The sequence below is a fragment of the Pezoporus wallicus genome, unplaced genomic scaffold (assembly GCF_028554395.1).
Source record: "Pezoporus wallicus isolate ANWC-B61680 ecotype Strahan unplaced genomic scaffold, APGP_CSIRO_Pwel_v1 contig_9913, whole genome shotgun sequence".
Classification (NCBI taxonomy): domain Eukaryota; kingdom Metazoa; phylum Chordata; class Aves; order Psittaciformes; family Psittacidae; genus Pezoporus; species Pezoporus wallicus.
In genome coordinates, this window is record NW_026640215.1 from 191656 (window position 1) to 211986 (window position 20331).

At 58.3% G+C, this 20331-nt stretch overlaps 2 protein-coding genes across 3 annotated transcripts; one reads left to right on the forward strand and one right to left on the reverse strand.

Annotated features, from left to right (window-relative positions):
• Positions 1-1359: 1359 nt before the first annotated feature.
• On the forward strand, positions 1360-14603 carry PLEKHA2 (pleckstrin homology domain containing A2). Of its 2 annotated transcripts, none has more exons than XM_057418118.1 (12): positions 1360-1480; positions 6659-6822; positions 7171-7227; positions 7843-7891; positions 8471-8568; positions 9830-9976; positions 11755-11901; positions 12756-12824; positions 12902-12972; positions 13188-13251; positions 13843-13920; positions 14278-14603. In XM_057418118.1, exons 2-12 carry the CDS (start codon positions 6682-6684, stop codon positions 14593-14595), a joined length of 1239 nt encoding a protein of 412 aa, XP_057274101.1. In that variant the 5' UTR covers positions 1360-1480; positions 6659-6681; the 3' UTR covers positions 14596-14603. The 2 variants fall into 2 exon arrangements, with proteins under 2 accessions (XP_057274101.1, XP_057274102.1); XM_057418119.1 differs by lacking the exon at positions 1360-1480 and adding an exon at positions 4450-4520.
• Positions 14604-18247: 3644 nt separating this feature from the next.
• On the reverse strand, positions 18248-19717 carry TM2D2 (TM2 domain containing 2). The gene is made up of 5 exons (XM_057418096.1): positions 19654-19717; positions 19216-19411; positions 19038-19125; positions 18842-18957; positions 18248-18693 (listed from the first exon to the last, which is right to left on the reverse strand). The coding sequence occupies exons 1-5, from the start codon at positions 19715-19717 to the stop codon at positions 18480-18482; spliced, it is 678 nt and encodes a 225-aa protein (XP_057274079.1). The 3' UTR covers positions 18248-18479.
• Positions 19718-20331: the final 614 nt, after the last annotated feature.

The following is a 20331-nucleotide window of genomic DNA, read 5'->3' on the forward strand; positions in this document are numbered from 1 at the left end:
GCTGCTCCCATTCAGAACAGCGTTCCATTTGTTTTCCATGTGGGAACAGACAGGGACTGTTCCCAACCCCAGCCTCCCTCCTTGGGTTCACTCCACAGCCTGGGCTATTCCTACTCTCACACATACCAGGTCCCTATTTCACATCAGGGCTGCGTGACCATGAGCAGGGTGACCACAGGGGCATCCCTTGGCCACCGGACCACTCCTCGGCTCCCCCAGCAGTGCTATGGGTGCTTTGATTCCACATCACTATCGCAACGGCGCTGGGATGCAGCTCTTCCTTCCCTTCCCTGCCCCAGCACAACAGTTAGGGTCGGAAAGGGATATAAGACCACGCAGCAGGGAGGATGCATGGCAGTGCCTGAACCCTGTGCTCCTCTCCTTGCAGACAGCATCATCAAGTCGTGCTCCTACAAAGCCTTCTGTGACCAGGCTCGTGCTGGCGGCTCCAGCGGGGCCACCCTGCGCTGCTGCTTCAGTGATGACTGCAATGGGCAGCGGGGCTCCAAGAATGGGGCCGGGAGCCCCTCTAAGCCCCGCCATGGGCTGCTGGTGGCTGCGCTGGCTGGGATGCTGCTGCTGAGCTGGGTGTGAGCGGCCGCGATGGGGTAGCTGCTTGTTGCCATAGCCTAGGGCCACGGGTCGGGGTTTGGAGTGTGTGAAGGATGGAGAGGCTGAGCTGCCATCGCACCAATAAAAGCTGCAGTTGAAAACCGTGTTTGCAGCCCCTTTGCTCCTCATTTACAGGGATCAGGGAACGGGGTGGGTTGGAAGGGACCTTAAAGCTCATCCAGTTCCACGCCTTCCATTAAGATTGCTCCAAGCCCCATCCGACCCGGCCACAAAGGGATCAAAGTGACACCCCCAGGGAGATCTTCATTCTCTCTTTTCAGCAGGCTTTGCCTCCAAACCCCTCCTGGGTGTGCTCCACAGCTGCCCATCATCATTACCTCCTAAAGTGAGCCCATATAGAAGCCCTCTTGCAGCCCAGAGCCCTCCTAGGGCTGGTCTAATGCAGGCAAAGGGGCCTGGCATGGGAGGAATTGCAGTTTAAGGAGAAGAAAGGCAGTGCTGGTTGGGGTATGGAGGAGGTGAAGCGCTGGGGAGGGTGCAGGATGCTGGGGTATTCCCACTGGGATAAGAACAAAGCTCCCAGTGCTCACAGAGAGTAAAGGAGAATGGTGAAAGTGAGGGGACGAGACTGAGGAGGAAAGGAAAGGGGACGATGAAGGGGAAGGATGGAGCATGGAGAGGAGGGCAGGGATGTGAGTGCAAGGAATGCAGCTCAGTGCGAGCAGCAAAGCGCCGCCTGGAAGCCCAGCCAACCTGTGGGAGTTTCCCTTAGTCATAAGACGAGCAAAAAGGGAACAGGTACTGAAACCGAGCAGGGGCAAGTCCGAACAGAGGAGCAGGGATCCGGCACGCTCAGCTCCAACCACGGAGCTCCCTGCTGCGGGATGCTGCCGGGACAGAGCCCTGGGTGAGTGCTTGCTGCGGGGTGGGAAGCCCTGGAGAGCACGGCTATGGAGCCCTGTGAGGGTTAACCCCAAGCAGGAGGGATAACACAAGAGGGGAGGGTAAAGCTGCTCTGTGCCTGCTTCTTCCCCTGGGAGCATGAAGGATGCTGGTGGGATCCGAAGGTTGTGGTGTAGAGGCATGCCCTGCTCCAGGAATGCCCTATGTGTGCTAATGGGGTGTCCCTGTGAGTTCAAGGGGGTTCTTGCACCCCTCTACAGGCTACAGCAGCAAAACCCATTGGGAAAGGTGGGAGGCGAATGGAAAGGCTCCTGGGATGAAGGAGGAGCTGCAGTGTGACTAGCTGCCGTGTGACTGCGTAGGACACGGTGCTGCTGCAGCCCTGGTGCCAGTCACAAGGGCTGCGAGAGATGCCCTGGTATAAAAATACCCTGTGGAACAGTTTAGCAGGCAGGGATGAGGAAGGGGGAGACAGGGCAAGGCTGGGGAGCTCATTCCAGTGTGGAATGCCGGGAGCAGCGGGAAGGGGAAGAGGAAGATGCGCTCGGGGTGGGTGATGTGATCTGCTCTAAGTATGACCCAGGTGCTGTGGCCTGTGCTTCCTTAGCGGGTGGTTCTTCATGCTTCAGGTTTTGCTCCCCTTATAGCACCTTCAAAAGCTCTATAGGAGCTCACGCTCCAGCCCCACCAATGTGTGCAGCTGGGTGAGGATGGGCTTTAGGGTATGCATGGGGAGTGCAAGGAACAATGCCCAGCTGCATTGAGGGGTGATCTTTCCCTTAGGAGGTATGCGGGGGGCAAGGCCAAATCCTGCCATCACACACAGCAAAGGAGCATTCAGGCTGGAGCCACCCTGGGTGTCTCGGCTCGGGTTATGTGTGATCCCATTGGGGCTCTTTGGGAGGAGATGCAGAGGGAGCTCAGGGCTGCTTTCCTCCTGATGTAACGGATAAATGATGCCGTTTGGGCTGGGCTGAGGGATTGATGCGGCTCTGCCAGCATCCCGCTGGGAAAAATAACCCCTGTGAACAATCAGAGCTACAGAATGGAAGGGACCTTAAAGCTCATCCAGCTCCAACCCCTGCCACGGGCAGGGACACCTTCCACTAGAGCAGCTTGCTGTCTGCAGCACCATGATTGGTTTCACCCATGCTAGGAGATAGTGCTTTGGGGCCAGATGCAGCTCCAAAGAGAAAGCTGGGCCCTTCCCGTGCATGTAAGGGGGGGGTTTCCTCCTCCCCAAATCCACCCTGAGCTCCAGCAGCAAGCGATGCTCCTGCAGGGCCCCACATTGAGCTGCTCATCCCCATGCAGTGTGCACTGAGAGCCTCTCACAACAGAGCCCTTGTGTCTGTGATGGGCAGGAGGCTGCTCTCTGCTGTGGTTTCATTGCCACGGGCCAGGAGCAGTCACACAGGCATGAACACACATGGTGCCGGCAGCAGCGGTTGGGCAATCTCGTGTGCCATGAGAGGGGAGGGAGGAAAGCTCTGCTCTAAAAGTGACCCAGGCCATAGGAAATGCTGGGGGTTGAGGCAATGCGTTGACAGGAGGTGATGTGCAGCGAGTGCTGAATGCTCATGGGGGAAAACAACCTTCAAATGCATGGAATCTGGTCTTGACATGGAAGGAGAGACCCCCTGATGTGTCAGCAGTGAGGGGCACAGAGCTGGGTGCTGGGGTCGCTTGTACTGCATGGAGAGGAGCAAAGCTGGTGACAGTCTCTAGATGGGGACTCTGCAGAGCTGGTACCCGGAGGGGCATCACTAACGCTCTGTGACTGCATCACCCCATCGGGACCTTTGGGGTGTGGGTGATGGAATTAGATGGTTGACTGACAATGATGGAACTGGATGAGCTTGAAGGTCCCTTCCAACCCCATTCACTCTATGAAAACTGGTGATGATCGCCCCCAGCCCATGGCACATGCTCCCCTGCCCCTATTACCCCAAACGCTGCTGTGTTTGATGTCCATAACATAGTGGCGTTTGTAAACCCATAACGATGCCCCAGAGGCTTTGGAAGCCCCGGGGCTCCGTGTCACGGTGAGGACCGACTCGGCCAGGACCCCAGCGCTGCTCCTGCATGGGAATGCACTCGATGCTGCTCGCTGGGCTGGATCCTGCCCTCAAGGGCTCGGCCGGGAGCGCATCCCGGTGCGGAGCAGGAGGCGTTTGGAGAGCGTTGATTTACGGAGCGATTTTCGGTCGGGTGTGTGGGGGATTTGTATGAAAGGAGAGGGGGACGACGGGGACCCGAACCCAGGGCCGGGCTGACCCCATCCCCGCTCCGCAGCGGGTACCGGGGCCGGGGAGGGCTCGGACCGAGCCGGTGGCTCCCCAGGTGCGGTGAGGGGCGGACGGGACGCGGGCGCGGAGCCGCCCCGCGCCCCGCACTCACATCCGGGGCCGGGTTTGCTCATGGCAGACGTAATTAACCCGGAAAGAAGCGGCGCCGGGAGCCACCCTCCGCCGCCCGGCCCCGCAGCGCAGGGAGCCGCGGGGTGAGTGCGGGCTCCCTCCCGTCCCCAGCGGCGGGGGCCCGGTGCGGCCCCATCCGCACCACAAGGGGCTTCCGAAGGGTTCGGTGCCCGACGGCGGCGGGAGCGGGCGGGGATGCGGCCCCGCGTCGGGCTGGTCCATGGGTGCGGGGATGCGGTCCCGGCGCTGGATGCATCCCGGTTGTCGTGGCTGGGGGACGACGGGGACACCTCCGAGGTGCTTTGGTGGCGTGGAGGATGGCAAGAGCGGGAGGTGGCGAGTTTGGGAGCGGGGTCCTTGCGGGTGCTGCGCCCGCTGATCCCCGCTTTGGGTCGGCAGCAAGCACAGGGAGGATGCGGGAGCTGCAGTTGTTGGGAGCGCGTTCCCCGGGCTGTGTCTCTGTGGTGGGATGAGGAAGCGCATCCCGGCTGCTCCCAGCTTGCCTTCAACAGGTTCGTTACTTGGTTTTAAGGCTGGAGTCGGTGGCTGGGCTCTCTGCCTGCACCGTCTGGCTGTGTCAGCCGCCGGATAGACGTCGGCAGGGCGAGCTCTTTGCAAGACCAGGTAAAAGGAAGTTGTGGTGCAACCGCTGCGGCTCGCAGGCATCGCCCTGCACGGCTGGGGCCGGCTTGGAGCTGTGTGTGGGGCAGCCAGAAGCCCCCATGTAACGGGCGGGGGGGGATCCTGCACAGGTCTGGGAGAGGAGGAGGAGGAGGATGCTTGCAGGTGCTGTGGATGAGGTGCTCAGGAGATGCCTCTGGCATCTCAATGTCAGGTCTCCGGTTCCATTGCTGCTGCAGGGTGTCCCTGGGTCGTGCTCCCATGGCTGTGCTGGGAATGCCGGGAGCAGGGGGTGATGGAGGGGGGGAAGCTTCCTGGAAAGTCTGGCTGTGTGGCTGCACACGAGGTCTTTGAGCCAGCTGGGAAGCCCTTCCCTGTATCTCGGGAGGAGGGTATTTCTGCCATAAGCCTTCTTCCACAGCCTTATTTCTCCCGTCATTCCATTAACAGAGCCTGAAAAGGGTTGTGCTTTTTGGTGGGACAAAGCTGGGAAGTCAGAATTGCTTCCGAGTCCTGCAAGATCCCATTGAATCAGGCATGGACATCATCCATAAATCACTGCTGCCGGTGCAGTGTCCATCATGTGTCACAGGGGATGAAGCTGGTTCATGGGCTGACCTGTTGGGAAAGGGAAGAGGGGAAGGTTGGGACAGTCAGGAGGTGTCCTATGGATCCAGCACTGCTGCCCCAAGGGGCTGGGGACTCCTCGCTCTTCCTTATCCCTCTCAATAGCAGGAATCCCTGGATTCTTATTAGCAGCAGGAAGAGAGAATTTGAGGCATTGGGGAATCTGCTTCTGCGAACTCCCACCCCAAATAATCCCCCCAAAAAGCAGTGAAATGGGAAGTGCCCCCATAACCCTTTGCATCGGGACAAACGGGTTGCTTCGGAGCAGTCTCCTCCACTGCAGCAGCACCATTTCCCTCTTTGCAAAGCCCTGATACCCATCTCTGTCAGGCGGGTGATCAAGGCTGATCCTGCCACCAGGTTGCCTTGTTTGCTGCCACCTCTACCTTCGAGCTGCACCGCAGCTCTTGCACAACGCTCGCCTCTCAGGGCCCCTCTCCACTGCAGCTCAAGAACGCTATTTCCTCCTTTTTCTGCATGACATCTTCTATTTGTGCAGCTTCTGCTCTGGGCACCTGCATGAGCCCCCCCTCTTCTATCAGAGACACCACGCTGGGGTTGGCTCGCTCTTGGTCACCGCTGCCTCCATCCCCACCATGGTGATGGTGCAGAGACCCCATTCCTAGGCAGCCCTATGGCAGGATGCTGTGCCCAGGGGCTCCTGTCCCATGGCTGGGCAGCACTGGTGCACAGAGCCGGTGGCACAGCCCCATGGCGATGGGGCATTGTTTTGCTGCTCACTCAGCATCCCGGCTGCATGGATTTGCTGCCCGGAGCTGCAGATTGCTCCCCATTTCCTGGGCTCTCTCTGGCACTGCATCCACTGGGATTCCGTTATGATTCCCAGGGACCTGGGGTCTCACATCCAACCCTTTGTGGCTGCTTTGTGGGGTGCCCCACGCTGCCGAGCAATCGGAGGGCAGCTCGGTGGGATGCGGACATTGCTGTGATGGGGCTGCAACTTGTCATTGCCCCGGCACATCACAGCAGCTGTGGTGCTGGGATCGAGTCCATCTGCACCTCCCGGTATTCCCAAGGCCTGGAGCTCCTGGCTGGGCTCTTCTGGTCCTGCTCCATGCCCTGGGGCCGGAACGCTGCACCCTCCTTGTCACACTGGGTGACGCTTGTGCTTGGCAGCGTCCCCATGGAGCAGCGTGCAGCGGTAGCAGTTTGGCTTTGCTTCCCGTGTGTTAATCCAGGAGGATGGGGAGAGGCAACCGGAGGTTTGGGCAAGGCTGGGAAGTGGGACCTGCAATGGGATGTGAGGCAGAGGAGGGAAACCCCAGCTCCTCCTTTGAGCCTCATGTGGGGCTGGGGACTGATGCTCATTTCTATGGGGTTCTGGAGATGCCTCGGTTTTCAGCAAGGGCAGGCAAGTAAGGATAACCCTTGGCAGGTTATCCCTGCCCTCTCCCTCTTGTTAGCTTGGCTGCATCCATCTCATTGCATCAATACCAATTGGGATGGCTCCCTATGGAGCAGAGCACCCACCTCTCGCTGTCCCTGCTCCGCAGGGTGATGTGAGAAGGAGCCCGGAATGCCGTACCTGGACCGGCAGAACCGTATCTGCGGCTTCCTGGACATTGAAGAGAATGAGACCTGTGGCAAGTTCCTGCGCAGGTATTTCATCTTGGACACCCAGGCCAACTGCCTCCTGTGGTACATGGACAACCCCCAGGTACGCACCCGTGCTGCTCCCAGCTCCGCATCCGTGCGTGCTGTGCTTACAAGAAAGGATGCTGTGGTCACAAGAAAGAGAAGGGGTTTTCCTCGTCACCTATGGAAGCGCTGTCGTGCTGCAGGCATCGGACTGGGAGCTGGGTGCTTGGTGGGGATGGAATCAGTGCTTGTTGTGCCCAGCATCTGGAGCTGCCCCAGTGCTTGCCAGGGCTGGCAGCAGCGTTCCTGAGGAGCATCGCGCCGTGGGTTGCTCACTAAAGGGAAGGGGAGATGCCTGCAGGGATGCTGATGGGTAGCCCGCACCCTTGTACCTTCTCCCTGTCATTTAACTCCTGTTGCCTTGCAGAACCTGGCCGTCGGCGCGGGAGCTGTCGGCTCCCTGCAGCTCACCTACATCTCCAAGGTAATGTCCCTGTTGTCCCTGTATCCGTGCGGCTATCCCGGGAGAGGCAGCGGCTCGTCCTGCTCCTGCGATGGGAGCCTGAGTGCTAAAGGGCAGCATCCTGAAGGATGAGTTCCTTTGGGAAGCTCTTTGAGTGTCTTAATGGCATTATCCAGCTTCCACGGGGAGGCAGGTAAAGTGCAATAGGTAAGAACCTATTGGTGACTGAGATGCAGGGATGCGGGCTCAGCTCCCTCCGGAGCCGGATGGAGCATGGGGCAGATCTCCCTGCTCCTGCTGAATCATGCCCTATAAATTAAGCACAGATGAAGCAACGCCAGAGCTGAACCTTCCCCGTTTGGCTCACAAATTCCATACGTTTTGGGCTAAATGGAAGTTGCTGCAGGACAAGGTTTCGGGCACAAACTCGAGGCTGGGTTGTGCTTTAGCTGCCTCAGCTCCTCATTGCACTTCCCCTGGCTCCATGCTCATTGCTGGGGGAATGGGAAGCGTGGCCTGGCTTGGAGCTCGGGGAGCAGCGGCTTCCCCTCCATCCCAGGGATGGGGATGGAAGCACCTGGCTCTCCCATCACGTTCCATCACCTTTAGTGTTTTCCTCCCTGTGCTCTGCTGCAGGTCAGCATCGCCACCCCGAAACAGAAGCCCAAAACCCCGTTCTGCTTTGGTGAGTGAGGGGACCCCGGTGGGTGCTGTGTTATGGGTGCCCCCCCCCTCCGGAGCCCTCCCTATGCCCATGGGACCTGCCAGCAATGGTCAGGAAGGGAGGGGGATGCTCCCATTTGGTCCTGTCACTGTGACCCCCCTGTTCAGTGGGGGAGGCAGGACCCTGAGGGTCCCCCCTTTGCGGTGGTTCCCTGCCTCTGCTGTGCTTCCCAACCCCTTCCATGTGCCCCATGTGCAGTACAGGGTTCTTCTCCTTTCTAATGCCTGCATAAGCTCCTGTTCTTGTTGGTGCATGGGACTGGGGTGTTGTATCCCATCCAACCCTGCGCTGCGTGTATGAGCCGTGAACCTGGGTTTAAAGTACCAGCAACGACAGCACAAGCACCTACTTGTCCCAAGGGAACAGCGTTGCCTTTGCAACACTTCCCCACAAGGGATATAGCCCGAGATGAAGAGTTCCATGCGAGAGCTTGGGACTGATACCTGCAAATGGGAACGGAGCTGGGAGGAGCTCTTTGATTCGCTGTTTGTTGTGTTTAATGATGCAAAGCTCTGGATTCCCTGGCTCCTCTCTCCGTAGTTATCAACGCCTTATCCCAGCGCTACTTCCTGCAAGCCAGTGACCAGCAGGACCTGCAGGACTGGGTGGAGGCTCTGAACAGGGCCAGTAAGATCACGGTGCGTTGGGTTCTGCTCCAGCTGACGCTGCTGGCTCCTGCCTTGATGGGCCCCTGGGTCAGAGCCTGCTGCGGTAACAGCCTCAAGCTGCACCAGGGCAGGGTTAGGTTCTAGGATCCTCATTGTGACCCCCTCTCAAACAGGGGATGTTCCCCCCGCCCCATCCCTAGGGATCCTCCTGGTTGGGGTTTACTTTGCTGCTGCTTGCTCCTGTATTCAGCCTCCCTGCTCAGCTGCTGGGGCAGGGGACAGTGGCTTGTTCCATGGGGAAGGTCCTGCTGGAGCCATCCCCATCCCACCTGCTCCAGGGCCGTTTCCCTCCTGTTGGAGGGATTGTAACCCACTCCAAGGGCATCTTCCTTGCGCTCCACTCGTTTATTTACTCCATTTTCACTCTTTCTGGGTCACGGGAGGTTGTGATGAGCTGCAGCCAATGCCCTGCGCTGCCCGGGCATCACGGTGCCTGCATCCACGCAAGCTCGTCCTCAATCTCCTCTCGTTTACTGCTGTGTTCATAGAACCATGAATTCATGGTCACTGACCCGGTACCAGCGCTCCTCAGCCACCTGCTGCTCCTGGCGATGGGGATCCCATTCCCATGCAGCAGGAGCAGCCCCATCCGAGTGTGATGCTCGGCTGTAGACACTGGGGTATGGGGGGGTTGTTCCTGGGGAAAGATTGGGGTGCTGCAGGCATCTGTGTGACTGCAGTTAGCAGTATTGCCGTGCTTAATGCTAGCAGGGGTTTATGAGACCATGCACTGAAGCGTGGCTTGTAAACTGTAAGGAAAAATCATGGCAAACAATTGAGGATCAGGCCCTATCCTAAACTTCTTTCTTAGTTTAAAATCACTGCGGTGCAGTCGCAGTGGGGAAACCAACGTGCAAGAGCAGACCTGGCTTCTCTTTGCTTCTTTGGTCCTCAAATAACATTAAATGCCACAACCTCAGCACCAAGCTGAGTGCATGGGCTCAGGAAACACAGGATTCAGTGTGTGAACCCCCTGCAGGCGCTGCAGCTCAGCCAGGCTGTAATTAGAGCAGGGCAATTAAAGGAGCAAGTGTCCCACAAAGGCGTTGAGCTGCGCTCATGTGAGGTGATGCTCCCTGGTTCTCACACCTCATCTCCCATCTTTGCCTCCTGCCGACCACACCTGCCCTAATTGGGGTGGCTTGTTCATGGAGTGGGTTTTACTGCTTCACTGGGGAGGATGGAGGTGATGGTCACAGCGGCGCCTTTCACCCCTTTCCTTCTCCAATAGGTGCCAAAGGGTGGTAGCATCCCAGCGGCCACAGAGATCAGGAAGCCTCCTGTGGTGCCGCAGGCGCAGGAGAGGAAGCCGCAGGTCGCCTACAAAACTGAGATCATCGGGGGGGTGGTGGTCCACACCCCCATCTCCATCAACCAGGTGAGCAGCCAGGATCCCCATCCCAGGGCTGAAATCCCTGTGGTGCCAGCGCCCTGCTTTGGTCTCTCTGTTCTCTGTGCTTTAAGAGCCCCACTCCTAAGGGAATGAGCATGAAAGGATGCTGGAGAGGGGCTCTTCATCAGGGACTGGAGTGATGGGACAAGGGGTGATGGGTTCAGACTGAAACAGGGGAAGTTCAGGTTGGAGATAAGGATATAAGCTCTTCCCTGTTACAGGCACTGGCACAAGGTGCCCAGAGAAGCTATGAATGCTCCATCCCTGACAGTGTTCAAGGCCAGATTGGGTGACATGGTCTAGTGTGAGGCGTCCCTGCCCATGGCAGGGGGTTGGAACGGGGTGATCTCAAGGTCCTTTCCAACCCAAACCTTTCCGTGATGCTGGTTTGGGCTCTTGGTTTGCACTTGCATTTCTGGCAGCCAGCTTGGTGCCTGCAAACCCTTCGCCACTGCTCAGGGCTGTATAAATAGCTGCACTTAGCACCCTTTGTCCCGCTCTGAAGCGGGAGGAGATGAGGAGGTGTGAGGAGGAGGAGGCTCCAAATCATCCTGACCCATCCACATCCCCCATCGAGGCACCTGGGGCAGAGGGACCCCGAAGCCAAAGGGACTGATCCATCCCTTGTGTGTCCCCTTCCCTTCATGGCTGTCGGTGTCTCCCACCTTTAAAGGGGCACCCATCTGGCTCCAGGTCTCGCTTCAGCTCTTATCAGCACTAAAAATAGAGCAGAGGAGGAGGTGGTGGCTGTGGTTTTCTGCTGTCGGCAGACGGTTGGCAGCAGCTCTGGGACTTTTCCTCTTTGTCTCTGTGGGTTAAAGCTGCTCTTTCCTCCCGCCTTGACTCTGCTGCCTCCACAGCAGCTCCAGCTCCATCCTCACACAATTCCTCTCTTTCCCAAGGGGTCATCACTGCTGGACCCGCCAGCAGCATCCCTCCATCCTGGGTGTAACCATCCCCATTGCACCAGATCTGCCTTTGGACACGTGCTTTATCTCAACCATCCTCTGCACTGCCAAAGGGAAAGGGAGGGCACTACCAGGGACAGCATGGAGGAGCCAGGGGTGATGTTGAGAGCAGGATCTGGCCCTTGGCATGTGCTGGGGGTGAGCCCGGGGATGAGTGCTGGGCACATGGCCATGTGTCCCTCTGCACAGACAGCTTGCAGGTAGAGGAAGGTCAGGTTTTCTGCCTGAACTCCAGCCATCCCAGGCTCTTCTGGGAGGATTTGGCTGTGGAATTGTGGAGAGTTCATGGCTTTCCTGAGTGTATTCCCATGATACATCCCCTTGTCTGGCTGGAAAGCATCCCTGATTTCTAACCTGGATTTGTCCAGCTCCAGCTTCCTTTGCTCTGCCTCCCATTGCGGGATGAAGGAGCTCCTTGTGCCTTGTATCCCCTAGAAGGTCTGTGCTGCAGTGGCTTGACCTCTCAGTGTGGGATAAGCCGGGTAGCGAAGGGATATCCTTTAACCCCACTGCTGCAAGGGGTTTTCTGCAGCCCTCAAATCACTTCTCTTATCACCTTTCCAACTTCTTCACGTTGCTTTTAACACGTGGGCACCAAAAGGGTGAGCAGCCCTCTGGGTAGCGAGCAGCCCTCTGGGCAGCAAGCAGCCTGCATGCAGCGAGACATCAGCTCTGCTTCATCACCCAGGCATTGCAACCAGCCCATGGCTCAGCGCTCGCTGCTGCTCTTCCCTCCATCCTAGCAGGGACCCCCCCTCTCCCTGCTGTCCCCATTGACTGTGTGCTCTGTTCCAGAACGGGGGGGACGCAGGGGACGGCGGTGATGTGGCCACGCACCCGCTGCTGCGGCGCTCGCAGAGCTACGTCCCCCCCTCAGCCAGCAAGGCACCGGCGGGGCCCCCCCCGCTCAAGAGTGGCTACTGCGTGAAGCAGGGGAACGTGGTGAGTGCTGGGGTGCAGATCGAGGGGGGGGCTCTGGGCTTCCTGCATCCCTTTAGGCTGGGGATGCTGCAGGGATGCTGCGGGGATGCTCTGGGGATGCTGCGGGGATGCTGCGGGGATGCTGCGGGGATGCTGCGGGGATGCTCTGGGGATGCTGCGGGGATGCTGCGGGGATGCTGGGGATGCTGCGGGGATGCTCTGGGGATGCTGCGGGGATGCTGCGGGGATGCTCTGGGGATGCTGCGGGGATGCTCTGGGGATGCTCTGGGGATGCTGTGGGGATGCTGCGGGGATGCTCTGGGGATGCTGTGGGGATGCTGCGGGGATGCTCTGGGGATGCTCTGGGGATGCTGCGGGGATGCTCTGGGGATGCTCTGGGGATGCTGCGGGGATGCTCTGGGGATGCTCTGGGGATGCTGCGGGGATGCTGCGGGGATGCTGCGGGGATGCTCTGGGGATGCTGCGGGGATGCTCTGGGGATGCTGCGGGAATGCTGCGGGGATGCTCTGGGGATGCTGCGGGGATGCTCTGGGGATGCTCTGGGGATGCTGCGGGGATGCTGCGGGGATGCTCTGGGGATGCTGCGGGGATGCTCTGGGGATGCTCTGGGGATGCTGCGGGGATGCTCTGGGGATGCTGTGGGGATGCTCTGGGGATGCTGCAGGGATGCTGCGGGGATGCTCTGGGGATGCTGCGGGGATGCTGCGGGGATGCTCTGGGGATGCTGCGGGGATGCTCTGGGGATGCTGCGGGGATGCTCTGGGGATGCTGCGGGGATGCTGCGGGGATGCTCCGGATGCAGGAGCAGGCGGTGTGGAGCTCAGCACTGAGCGGTTTCCTCCTCTTTTATCCAGAGGAAGAGCTGGAAGCGCCGTTACTTTGTTCTGGATGAGTTTTCCATCAGTTACTACAAGTGTGAGCAGGTGAGCAGCCCGGGATGCTCCGCAGGGGCACGTCCCAGGCCAGCCAAGCCCATCAGCATCTCCTCTTGCCTCCGCAGGACAAGGAGCCCTTGCGTTCCATTCTCCTGAAGGATGTTTGCAAGACCCATGAGTGCCTGGTCAAGTCTGGGTAATGCTCTTTGTGTTGCCCTGCTGGAGCCCTGGGTCTGGAGGGGGGGGTTACCTGCAGGCAGCAGAAGTTGGGGTGTGTGTGTAGCTGAAGGTCTGTGGGGAGCTGGAGTCTTCCCAAAACCCCACTGAGATCCAAGGTTTCCCCTTGGATAAACCCAATCACTTTCCATCCACAATGGTTTCTGGGCAGTGATTGTCTCTTTCTGCCCCTAGCGACCTCCTGATGCGAGACAACCTCTTTGAAATCATCACAACCTCCAGGACCTTCTACATCCAGGTGAGCACCGGGGCAGTTGTGTCTCTGGGCATTAAGCTTTGCTCTCCCCAGCCTGTGCTGCTGCAGAGGGGCCATTCCCCAGCAGCCTCTTACCCCCAAACACCAGATGAGGCTGTGGCATCTTCACCCAGAGCTGCGTGGTTTCACTTCTCCCCTTGGGCTTATTTATACCAGCAGCGATTTGTGTGAGCAGGAAAAGCAGAGCCCAGCACAGGGAGATCCAACGAGCAGGTTTTGCCCACTCTCTTGCATTGCTGGAGGCAGCAGCACGCTGGGGATGCTGCGTGCTCGGTACCCAAAGAACAGCCGATGTGCGATGCTGTGGATGCAGGTGCCCGTGTGCACGGGGCTCATGGCAGACACAGACCCAGTTGGTAACACCCCAGTTCTTGTCCCTTAACTGCTTTATCTATTCCTGATATGAAAATGCTGTGATGTGGAGAGTGGCCCTTGTTCTACAGGGGAAGATGGGGTGTTGTGGTGATGTTTAAGCTTGGATACATCTAGGGGTCCATGTGGTGGGGATCAGGCCCGGTGGCACTGGGGGCTTGCAGGGAGGCAAAGCCTCACTGGGGCTGGTGTGTTTTGCAGGCAGACAGCCCTGAGGACATGCACAGCTGGATCCGAGCTATCACAGGGGCAGTCCAGGCGCTGAAAACCCGCCCCAGGGTAGGTCACATCCCTTCTGCTTCATGTGCAGTGCCAAATGAGGATCATGCCAATGTAGGAGACACTTACTTAGTGGATGGTGCTAGTGCTCGGGTACCCGCTTCCAGGAGGAGATCCCTGCCCTCTCTGTGTTCATTTCCTTGGAAAAGTGAAAATCTCCCATTGAACAGGACTGGCACAATCCCTGCTCTGCACTGAGGCACAAGCAAGACCCCGACTGATGGCAAAAAGCTGTTTTAGTTCAAACTCCCAGCTTGCTTAGGGCTATGTTATCCCCTTTCAATGTGTAAAGGGCCTGGTGCTGGTCCCCAAACAGCTCCCTGCACCGCACGCACAAACCCACCTGTGTCCTTGCAGGAGATGTCCTTCATGCGATCCACATCCATGGGGAGACCCGGGGGCTCCTCATCCCAATCCCAGCAGAGGCCGGTGGCGGAGGAGAGGAGGGCGCTGTGCCGGGCCCCCGCCAGCTCCTCCTGGCAGCCCTGGACACCGGTGCCGGGGAAGCAGGCGGAGGTGCTCCGGGACTCGCTCTTCACACCGGTCCTCCCGGAGCGCGATGCCGGAGCCGCGCCGGGCACCCGCGTGCGGCACAAGTCGGAGCCGCAGCAGCTCAAGGAGAAGCCCTTTGCCTTCGACCTGGATGATGAAAGCATCCGGACCTCCGACGTGTGAGCGGGGCCATCCCCTCCCCGCCTGCTTGGGGGGGGGGGGGGGGTGTCGGGGGTGTGCAGCGTGCCCTCAGGATGCTCCATGTGTGCGCTCAGGACCGAGCTCGCTCCCATCCTCTCAGCGGGGTGAAGTGGCCCCATCCCTCCATCACTTGCGATGCAGGATCCGGCTGGACCCCGCATCCCAGCACCCTGGGGAGCCGGGTCCTGCCTGCTCCCCACCCAGTGCCTCCGTGTTTCAGAAGCTGCCTCCGTGCTGGTCCCCAGCATGGCCTGAATGAGAGGGGGCATCTTCTGCATGCTCATATTCTCCCTCCAAAGCCAAGTGTAAGGAAGCATCAGGAGGTCTCGGAGGGGGTAAGGGGAGCGTGGCCTTTCTTGTGTTTGGGGCAAAACCTGTTTTTCATCCCCTTTTGTGCTGCTCATCCTTCCCTGGGCAGCTGGGCAGAGCTGCCTGTGCAAGGACAATTGCAGCTTCCCCAGGAGAACAGCTCTGCGTGCTCTGGTGCATCAACATCCTTGTTGGCTTTTAATGATGTCCTTTGATACCTGTGGCCACTGTTAAAAACCCCAGCCCTGGCTCAGCTCCTCCAAGAGGCTTGTTGGTACCTCTGGAGCAGCGGTGGCTCTGGGGATGCTCAGGGATGGGGTTGGTTTTGCTCTGGGCACCCCTGCCTGGGGGGTGAAGTGCTTTGAGCAAACAGCGATGAAACAGGAGTGTTTAATGGCATGAGCAGAAGTCTTCTGCTCAACGTGAACTTGTCATCTCCATACCCAAACCAGCTCCTGTAGCAGGTGTGATAAATAGAGTGTAGATTCAGGTATTCCCTGGGTAGTGAGATTGTTATCCTCATCCTGAAATGCGTGTGCAGTCCTTGGGTACCAGTGAGGACGCAGCTCCCCATCCCTGCTGTCAGCATCAGGTTGTGTTGGTGTGACCTGAGGCCCTCAGTGCCACGGGTTAGTGGTGGGGTGATGATCTTGGTGATGTCCTTGCACTGTGGAAAGCAGCACGGGCAGGGGTGGGAAAGCTTTCCCCTTTTGTTTTCCTTTCTTTTTCCTTGTCACAACATGTTCTCAGCTCATAGATCCAGTGTGTCCCTGCCCTTCCCAGGGCTCCAGCTCAGCCTGGGATGGGGCAAAGCTTTAGCAATTGAGCTCTAAGGAGCCTGACTGAGCTTAGCAAGTTTAAAACTGCATCTGCCTGCATCAGGGGGGCTGCTTCAGCAGGCAGCCTGGGGGGGTGGCAGTGATAGGACCCCCCTGAGGTCAGGAGTACACTCAGGGGGGTGCGTGGAGATGCTGGAGAACACTGAAACTATGAAACCAAGCAGGAATCAATGCAAACGGTACAGGGTGAGTGTTTGTTATTTAATTGTAGAACCCTAGATGATGCTCTTCCTTCTTTTGGCTTTATTTGCATGAGTGTTTGAGATTTTTAGGCTGGCTTGGCTCCTGACGTGGTGTTTCAGGAATGGTTTAGGGATTGGGTCAATCACTGTCGCAGCACTCGGCGCTAGTGCTCTGGCCTCGTTTCTGGATGCACCAAATGCAGAGGGATGGGGTTTACTTCGTGCCAGGCTTCAAACCCGTGCAGTACCAAGTGTTGGTGTTGCCTGATAATTGCAAAGATTCCCGGGGCCTGGGATGGGAAAGCAGCAGCTTGTTGCACAATTAGGGTTAATTATCCAGGAGGAGAAACTACCAGAGGCTCCAGTGCTGTTGCAACATCCCTGTTTCTCATTCCCACCCTCCCCACATCCCCAGGACTATGTGAAGTCTCAATTTGAGATGAACGTGTCCAAAGCCGAGCCAGGCTCCAGCCTCATTGTAACATGGGTGGTGTTACAGGGAGGAATTTCTCTCCCATCCCAAAGGACCAAGCAAGTGCAGATGGACCTCGATGGAGCTTTGTGGTGATGTCTGAAGCAAAACTGCTGTCCCCATCTCTGGGTGTGCCTCCTGCTTTCCTAGGGATGCGTGCAAGGTTTGAGGTGTCTGGTGTGGGAAGAGGGGTGTGAAGATGGGTTTGCTCTTTGCTATGGGAACACCAGGGTGGTTTCAGCTGTGGATTCAAGTGCTCTTAGTGCCATGGGCCTCGCGTGAGCGATGCTGCATGGTGCCGGTACCCACCTCCCATCCCTCACCTGTAACTCCTGCAGGAGATTGAACTCCCCTTTTTTTTTCCCCTGTGTTTTTGAATAAAGAAGGAAATCCCAGTTGCTTTTCCAGGCTGTTTGCATTGTGTCTGTTGGGTGATGTTTGCCAGGAGGGGTGAGCACCAGCTTCAGTAGGGAAAGCACCGAGGGGAGGCCAAAGGGGCATCGCGTCTGCTGCTGTTAAAGAGGTTTTGATCTCGTTTCTCACTGCTAGAAAATGAGGGGACAGAGACTAATCCCATCCCTTGCTCTCCACTGTGGTCCACAGCAGCCTCGTGTACCAGAGGAACGTGATGTCCTGCTGTTGGCTGGCAGCTGCTGGGCTGAGGATGTGGGGGATGCTCATAACAATGGGCTTTTGCACATGGGATTGTTGGGATTTCTCTCCCTGGCTCACTGTAGAATTCTTCCCCCACCGTGGGCTTTTCAGCACTGTTGTTCCAGTGGCCTGAGGAATGTGGAAGCTTCCCAATGGAGCCTCCCCCCCGCAACCCCACACTGCCCTGAGACCTATTGAAAGCTGCCAAATGCAGATTACTTGTGACCTAAATGGGATCTGATCCCCATTCCCTAAAGAGGAGGCGTTGCTGCAAGAAACCACAAACCAAAACTGGAACGGGCAGAATTCCCAGCCCTGCTGCAGCTCCGTTGGAGGCAGCAACAGGAGTAACAGAGGCAGAAATGAGACAATGGGAGGGTGCTCAGTTTGCAGAACCATGTGAGAACAGCACACGTGCATCTGCCGAGGTTTACATCAAACGGGTCAGGATTTGTGCACGTATGGATTTTGTGTGTGGTTCTGGCTGTGACTTAACTGCAGCTTCCTCTTCCTGTTCTTAGTCAGCTCAGTAGCTTTTAGCCTGCATCTGGTGGGGCTTCTTCCTCTTTTGGCTGTCAGGCTGCTTGAAGCTCCCGCTCCTTTTGGTACCAGCACCCTGTGCAGTGGGGTGGAGCTGGAAGGAGCACACAGATGGGAGCTCCAGCCCTTCCCTGCAGCTCTGAGTGGAAACGAGCCCTCACTCCTTTGCCTAAGGAGGCAAAGCTGGGATTTAACAGGTTTGTAAAACACAAATGGTCACCACTGCAGGGTCATGGGATTTAAAGACCACGAGGCAGGGGAGGAGGAGGTCGTTTAAGTAAGCCCTGTACCACTCTGCAGTGGTCACAGTGTCCCTTGGCTGATGTTTCTATAGCATGAGCACGGAGTTACATCAACAGAAGCAAGCGTTGCTTTTGAGAAGCCTGGCTAGTGACTGTGATGGCTGCACCGTGGTTTTGCTTGCCTGCAAGAGAGCACAAAGTGATTCTCCTGCTCAATCTAACCCAGGAAACATGAGTTTAAACCGGTAATGTAGAACTCACCCCTTCAGCAGAGCCTCTAGAACATCGTGTTACTCAACTTGAAGGGTTTGCAAAGCCCAGGACCACAACCCTACACACCAGTGGCTGTGCCTCTGGGTGGCTGGATGGACTCTGCCAAGACTGAAGGGACGTGGCCTCCGCTCCTTCCAGGTTTTATTAAGGATTTGTTTGACCACCTTCAGATCCAGATTACTTCAAACAAGCAAAACAAGATCCTGAGCAAATCCGTGTCCAAGGTTTGTACATTAAGAGGAGTAATTGCTCTGCACGTCACGATACAGCTTTGGTGTGAGGCCAGCGTCTGTCCTGATGCAGTGGGGTCCATCTCCAGCCCCCAGGAGCCACCGCCGGGGGCCGCACAGCTCTCTCAATACACCGTGCACCAGTTGCTGCCGTCGCTGGGCATCAGCCCGCCGGTGATGAGCAGAATCAGATCCACGAACCACCAGATCCCCAGCCCGCCCAGGGTCAGCAGCTTCCCCACGGCGGTCCCGGTGTGGCCGAGGCAGAACCGATCCACTCCGAAGCAGCCCAGGAAGAAGGAGTAGAGCAGAGTGGTGATGAAGTAGTGGCCAGTGTACCTGCAACGGGAGCTCGTTGCTTACCGCGGGGCTCCCTCCGGCGGGGGGCCGGCAGCGGTGCAGCCGTTGGGGTTGGGGGGGGAACAAGGGGAACCGGAGATGGGAGGGGGTACACGGGGCGGGGAGGGGGGACGACACCGCATCCTACTTGACGCAGGGCCGGCTGCCCCGCAGGAAGCTCCTTGGCTCGGCGCACTCGATGCCGTCCAGCGCCCTGCACTGCACCCGCGTGTGGTCCACCTCGCCGTAGGCCTGCCCGCCGAACTGCGGCAGCAACGGGCGCTCAGCTCGGGGCCTTCCTCCCTTCCTTCCTTCCTCCCTCCCTCCCTCCCGCCGCCCTTCACCTTCACGCAGCCGTGGCCCAGCTCCTGCTGCGCCGTCGCGTTGCCGCCGTGGTCCACCGGCTCCTCGCACTCCACGAACTCCTCGGGGCTGCGGGGAAGGCGGCCGGTGAGGAGGAGGAGGAGGAGAAAGGAGAAGAGGCCGCTTCCCCCCCCCGCCTCATCCCATCCCGGTGCTCACAGGTAGGTGCACAGCACCAGCGGCGCCTGCGGGTCGGTGTAGGCCCACGAAGGCGGTGGGGGCGGGTCGGGCTCGGTGCCGTTGTGCGGGAGCCCCCGGGAGGCTCCGTGCAGCAGCAGGAGGTTACCGAGCAGCAGCAGGGCCTGCCCGCACAACACCCCCCTCGTGCCCGGGGCTGGAGGCTTCGGCTCGTTCGCTGCGGTGAACGAGGCCGCCGGGTGGGGGAGCTGCTGGAGCTGGGTTGTGTCCCGGTGCCTGGGGCTGCGCCTTCGTTAGCGATTGAGAGGCGGCCGAGTGGCTTTGGGAAGAGCTTAACGGCTGCGGTAAGGAAATAGGAGCCAAGGCAGGAGCAGGGCACGGGCTGGAGGAGGCTCCGAGCCAGGGGCGGGGAAACAGCCTCGGTCCCCTTGAGCTCCTTTGGAAACAAATGGGAATCACTCCCTTGAGCAAAATTCCTGTTGATGGGAAGACAGGGAATGGTTTCCAGGATTGCCCAGACCATCTCCCTGCCCCGAGGAGGAGCTAAACCAGCTTGGATGGGCAGGGAGCAGGTTGGTTCTATCGCAGCTGCTTTCCTCCTTGTACAAATCCATTGGCATGGGGGGACCCCCTTGTCTTGGCTGTTTGCTGTGCCTGGAGAGTTGTGAGTGAGGAGAAGGGCACGCTCTGCTCTTTAAAAGCAGGCTGAGGTCTGTTCTTGACCCTTTACATCTGGACAAGCTGTAGATCCTGGGTGCTACATCCAATACAGGATCCAACTGGAGGATCTAAGAACTGGGATCCTGTTCTTGACCCTCTACATTTGGACAAGCTGTAGATCCTAGGAACCACATCCAGTACAGGGTCTACGAGCTGGGATCCTGTTCTTAGCCCTCTGCATCTGGACAAGCTGTAGATCCTAGGGGCTATATCCAATACAGGATCCAACTGGAGGATCTAAGAACTGGGATCCTGTCCTTGACCCTCTACATCCGGACAAGCTGCTGCCTGTTTCCAGCAGTCTTCCTCTGCCTCATTTTCTCCTCCCTCCTTTAATCCCTCTCCCTCGGTGCCTTGTGATCGCTACACTGGAAATGCCAAGCGCGGTTCTGGACAGGTACGTGGCGCTCAGCTGGA

What these genes read in the sequence shown, in the direction of transcription:
- PLEKHA2 (XM_057418118.1), top strand. Translation starts at nt 6,682, where the DNA reads ATGCCGTACCTGGACCGGCAGAACCGTATCTGCGGCTTCCTGGACATT. An exon ending in AGCTCACCTACATCTCCAAG is followed by an intron (nt 7,228 to 7,842) that starts GTAATGTCCCTG and finishes GCTCTGCTGCAG; the next exon opens with GTCAGCATCGCCACCCCGAA. An exon ending in CGCTGAAAACCCGCCCCAGG is followed by an intron (nt 13,921 to 14,277) that starts GTAGGTCACATC and finishes GTGTCCTTGCAG; the next exon opens with GAGATGTCCTTCATGCGATC.
- TM2D2 (XM_057418096.1), bottom strand. Translation starts at nt 19,717, where the DNA reads ATGGTCTGGGCAATCCTGGAAACCATTCCCTGTCTTCCCATCAACAGG. An exon ending in TGGGCCACGGCTGCGTGAAG is followed by an intron (nt 18,958 to 19,037) that starts GTGAAGGGCGGC and finishes TTGCTGCCGCAG; the next exon opens with TTCGGCGGGCAGGCCTACGG. An exon ending in GGCAGCCGGCCCTGCGTCAA is followed by an intron (nt 18,694 to 18,841) that starts GTAGGATGCGGT and finishes CTCCCGTTGCAG; the next exon opens with GTACACTGGCCACTACTTCA.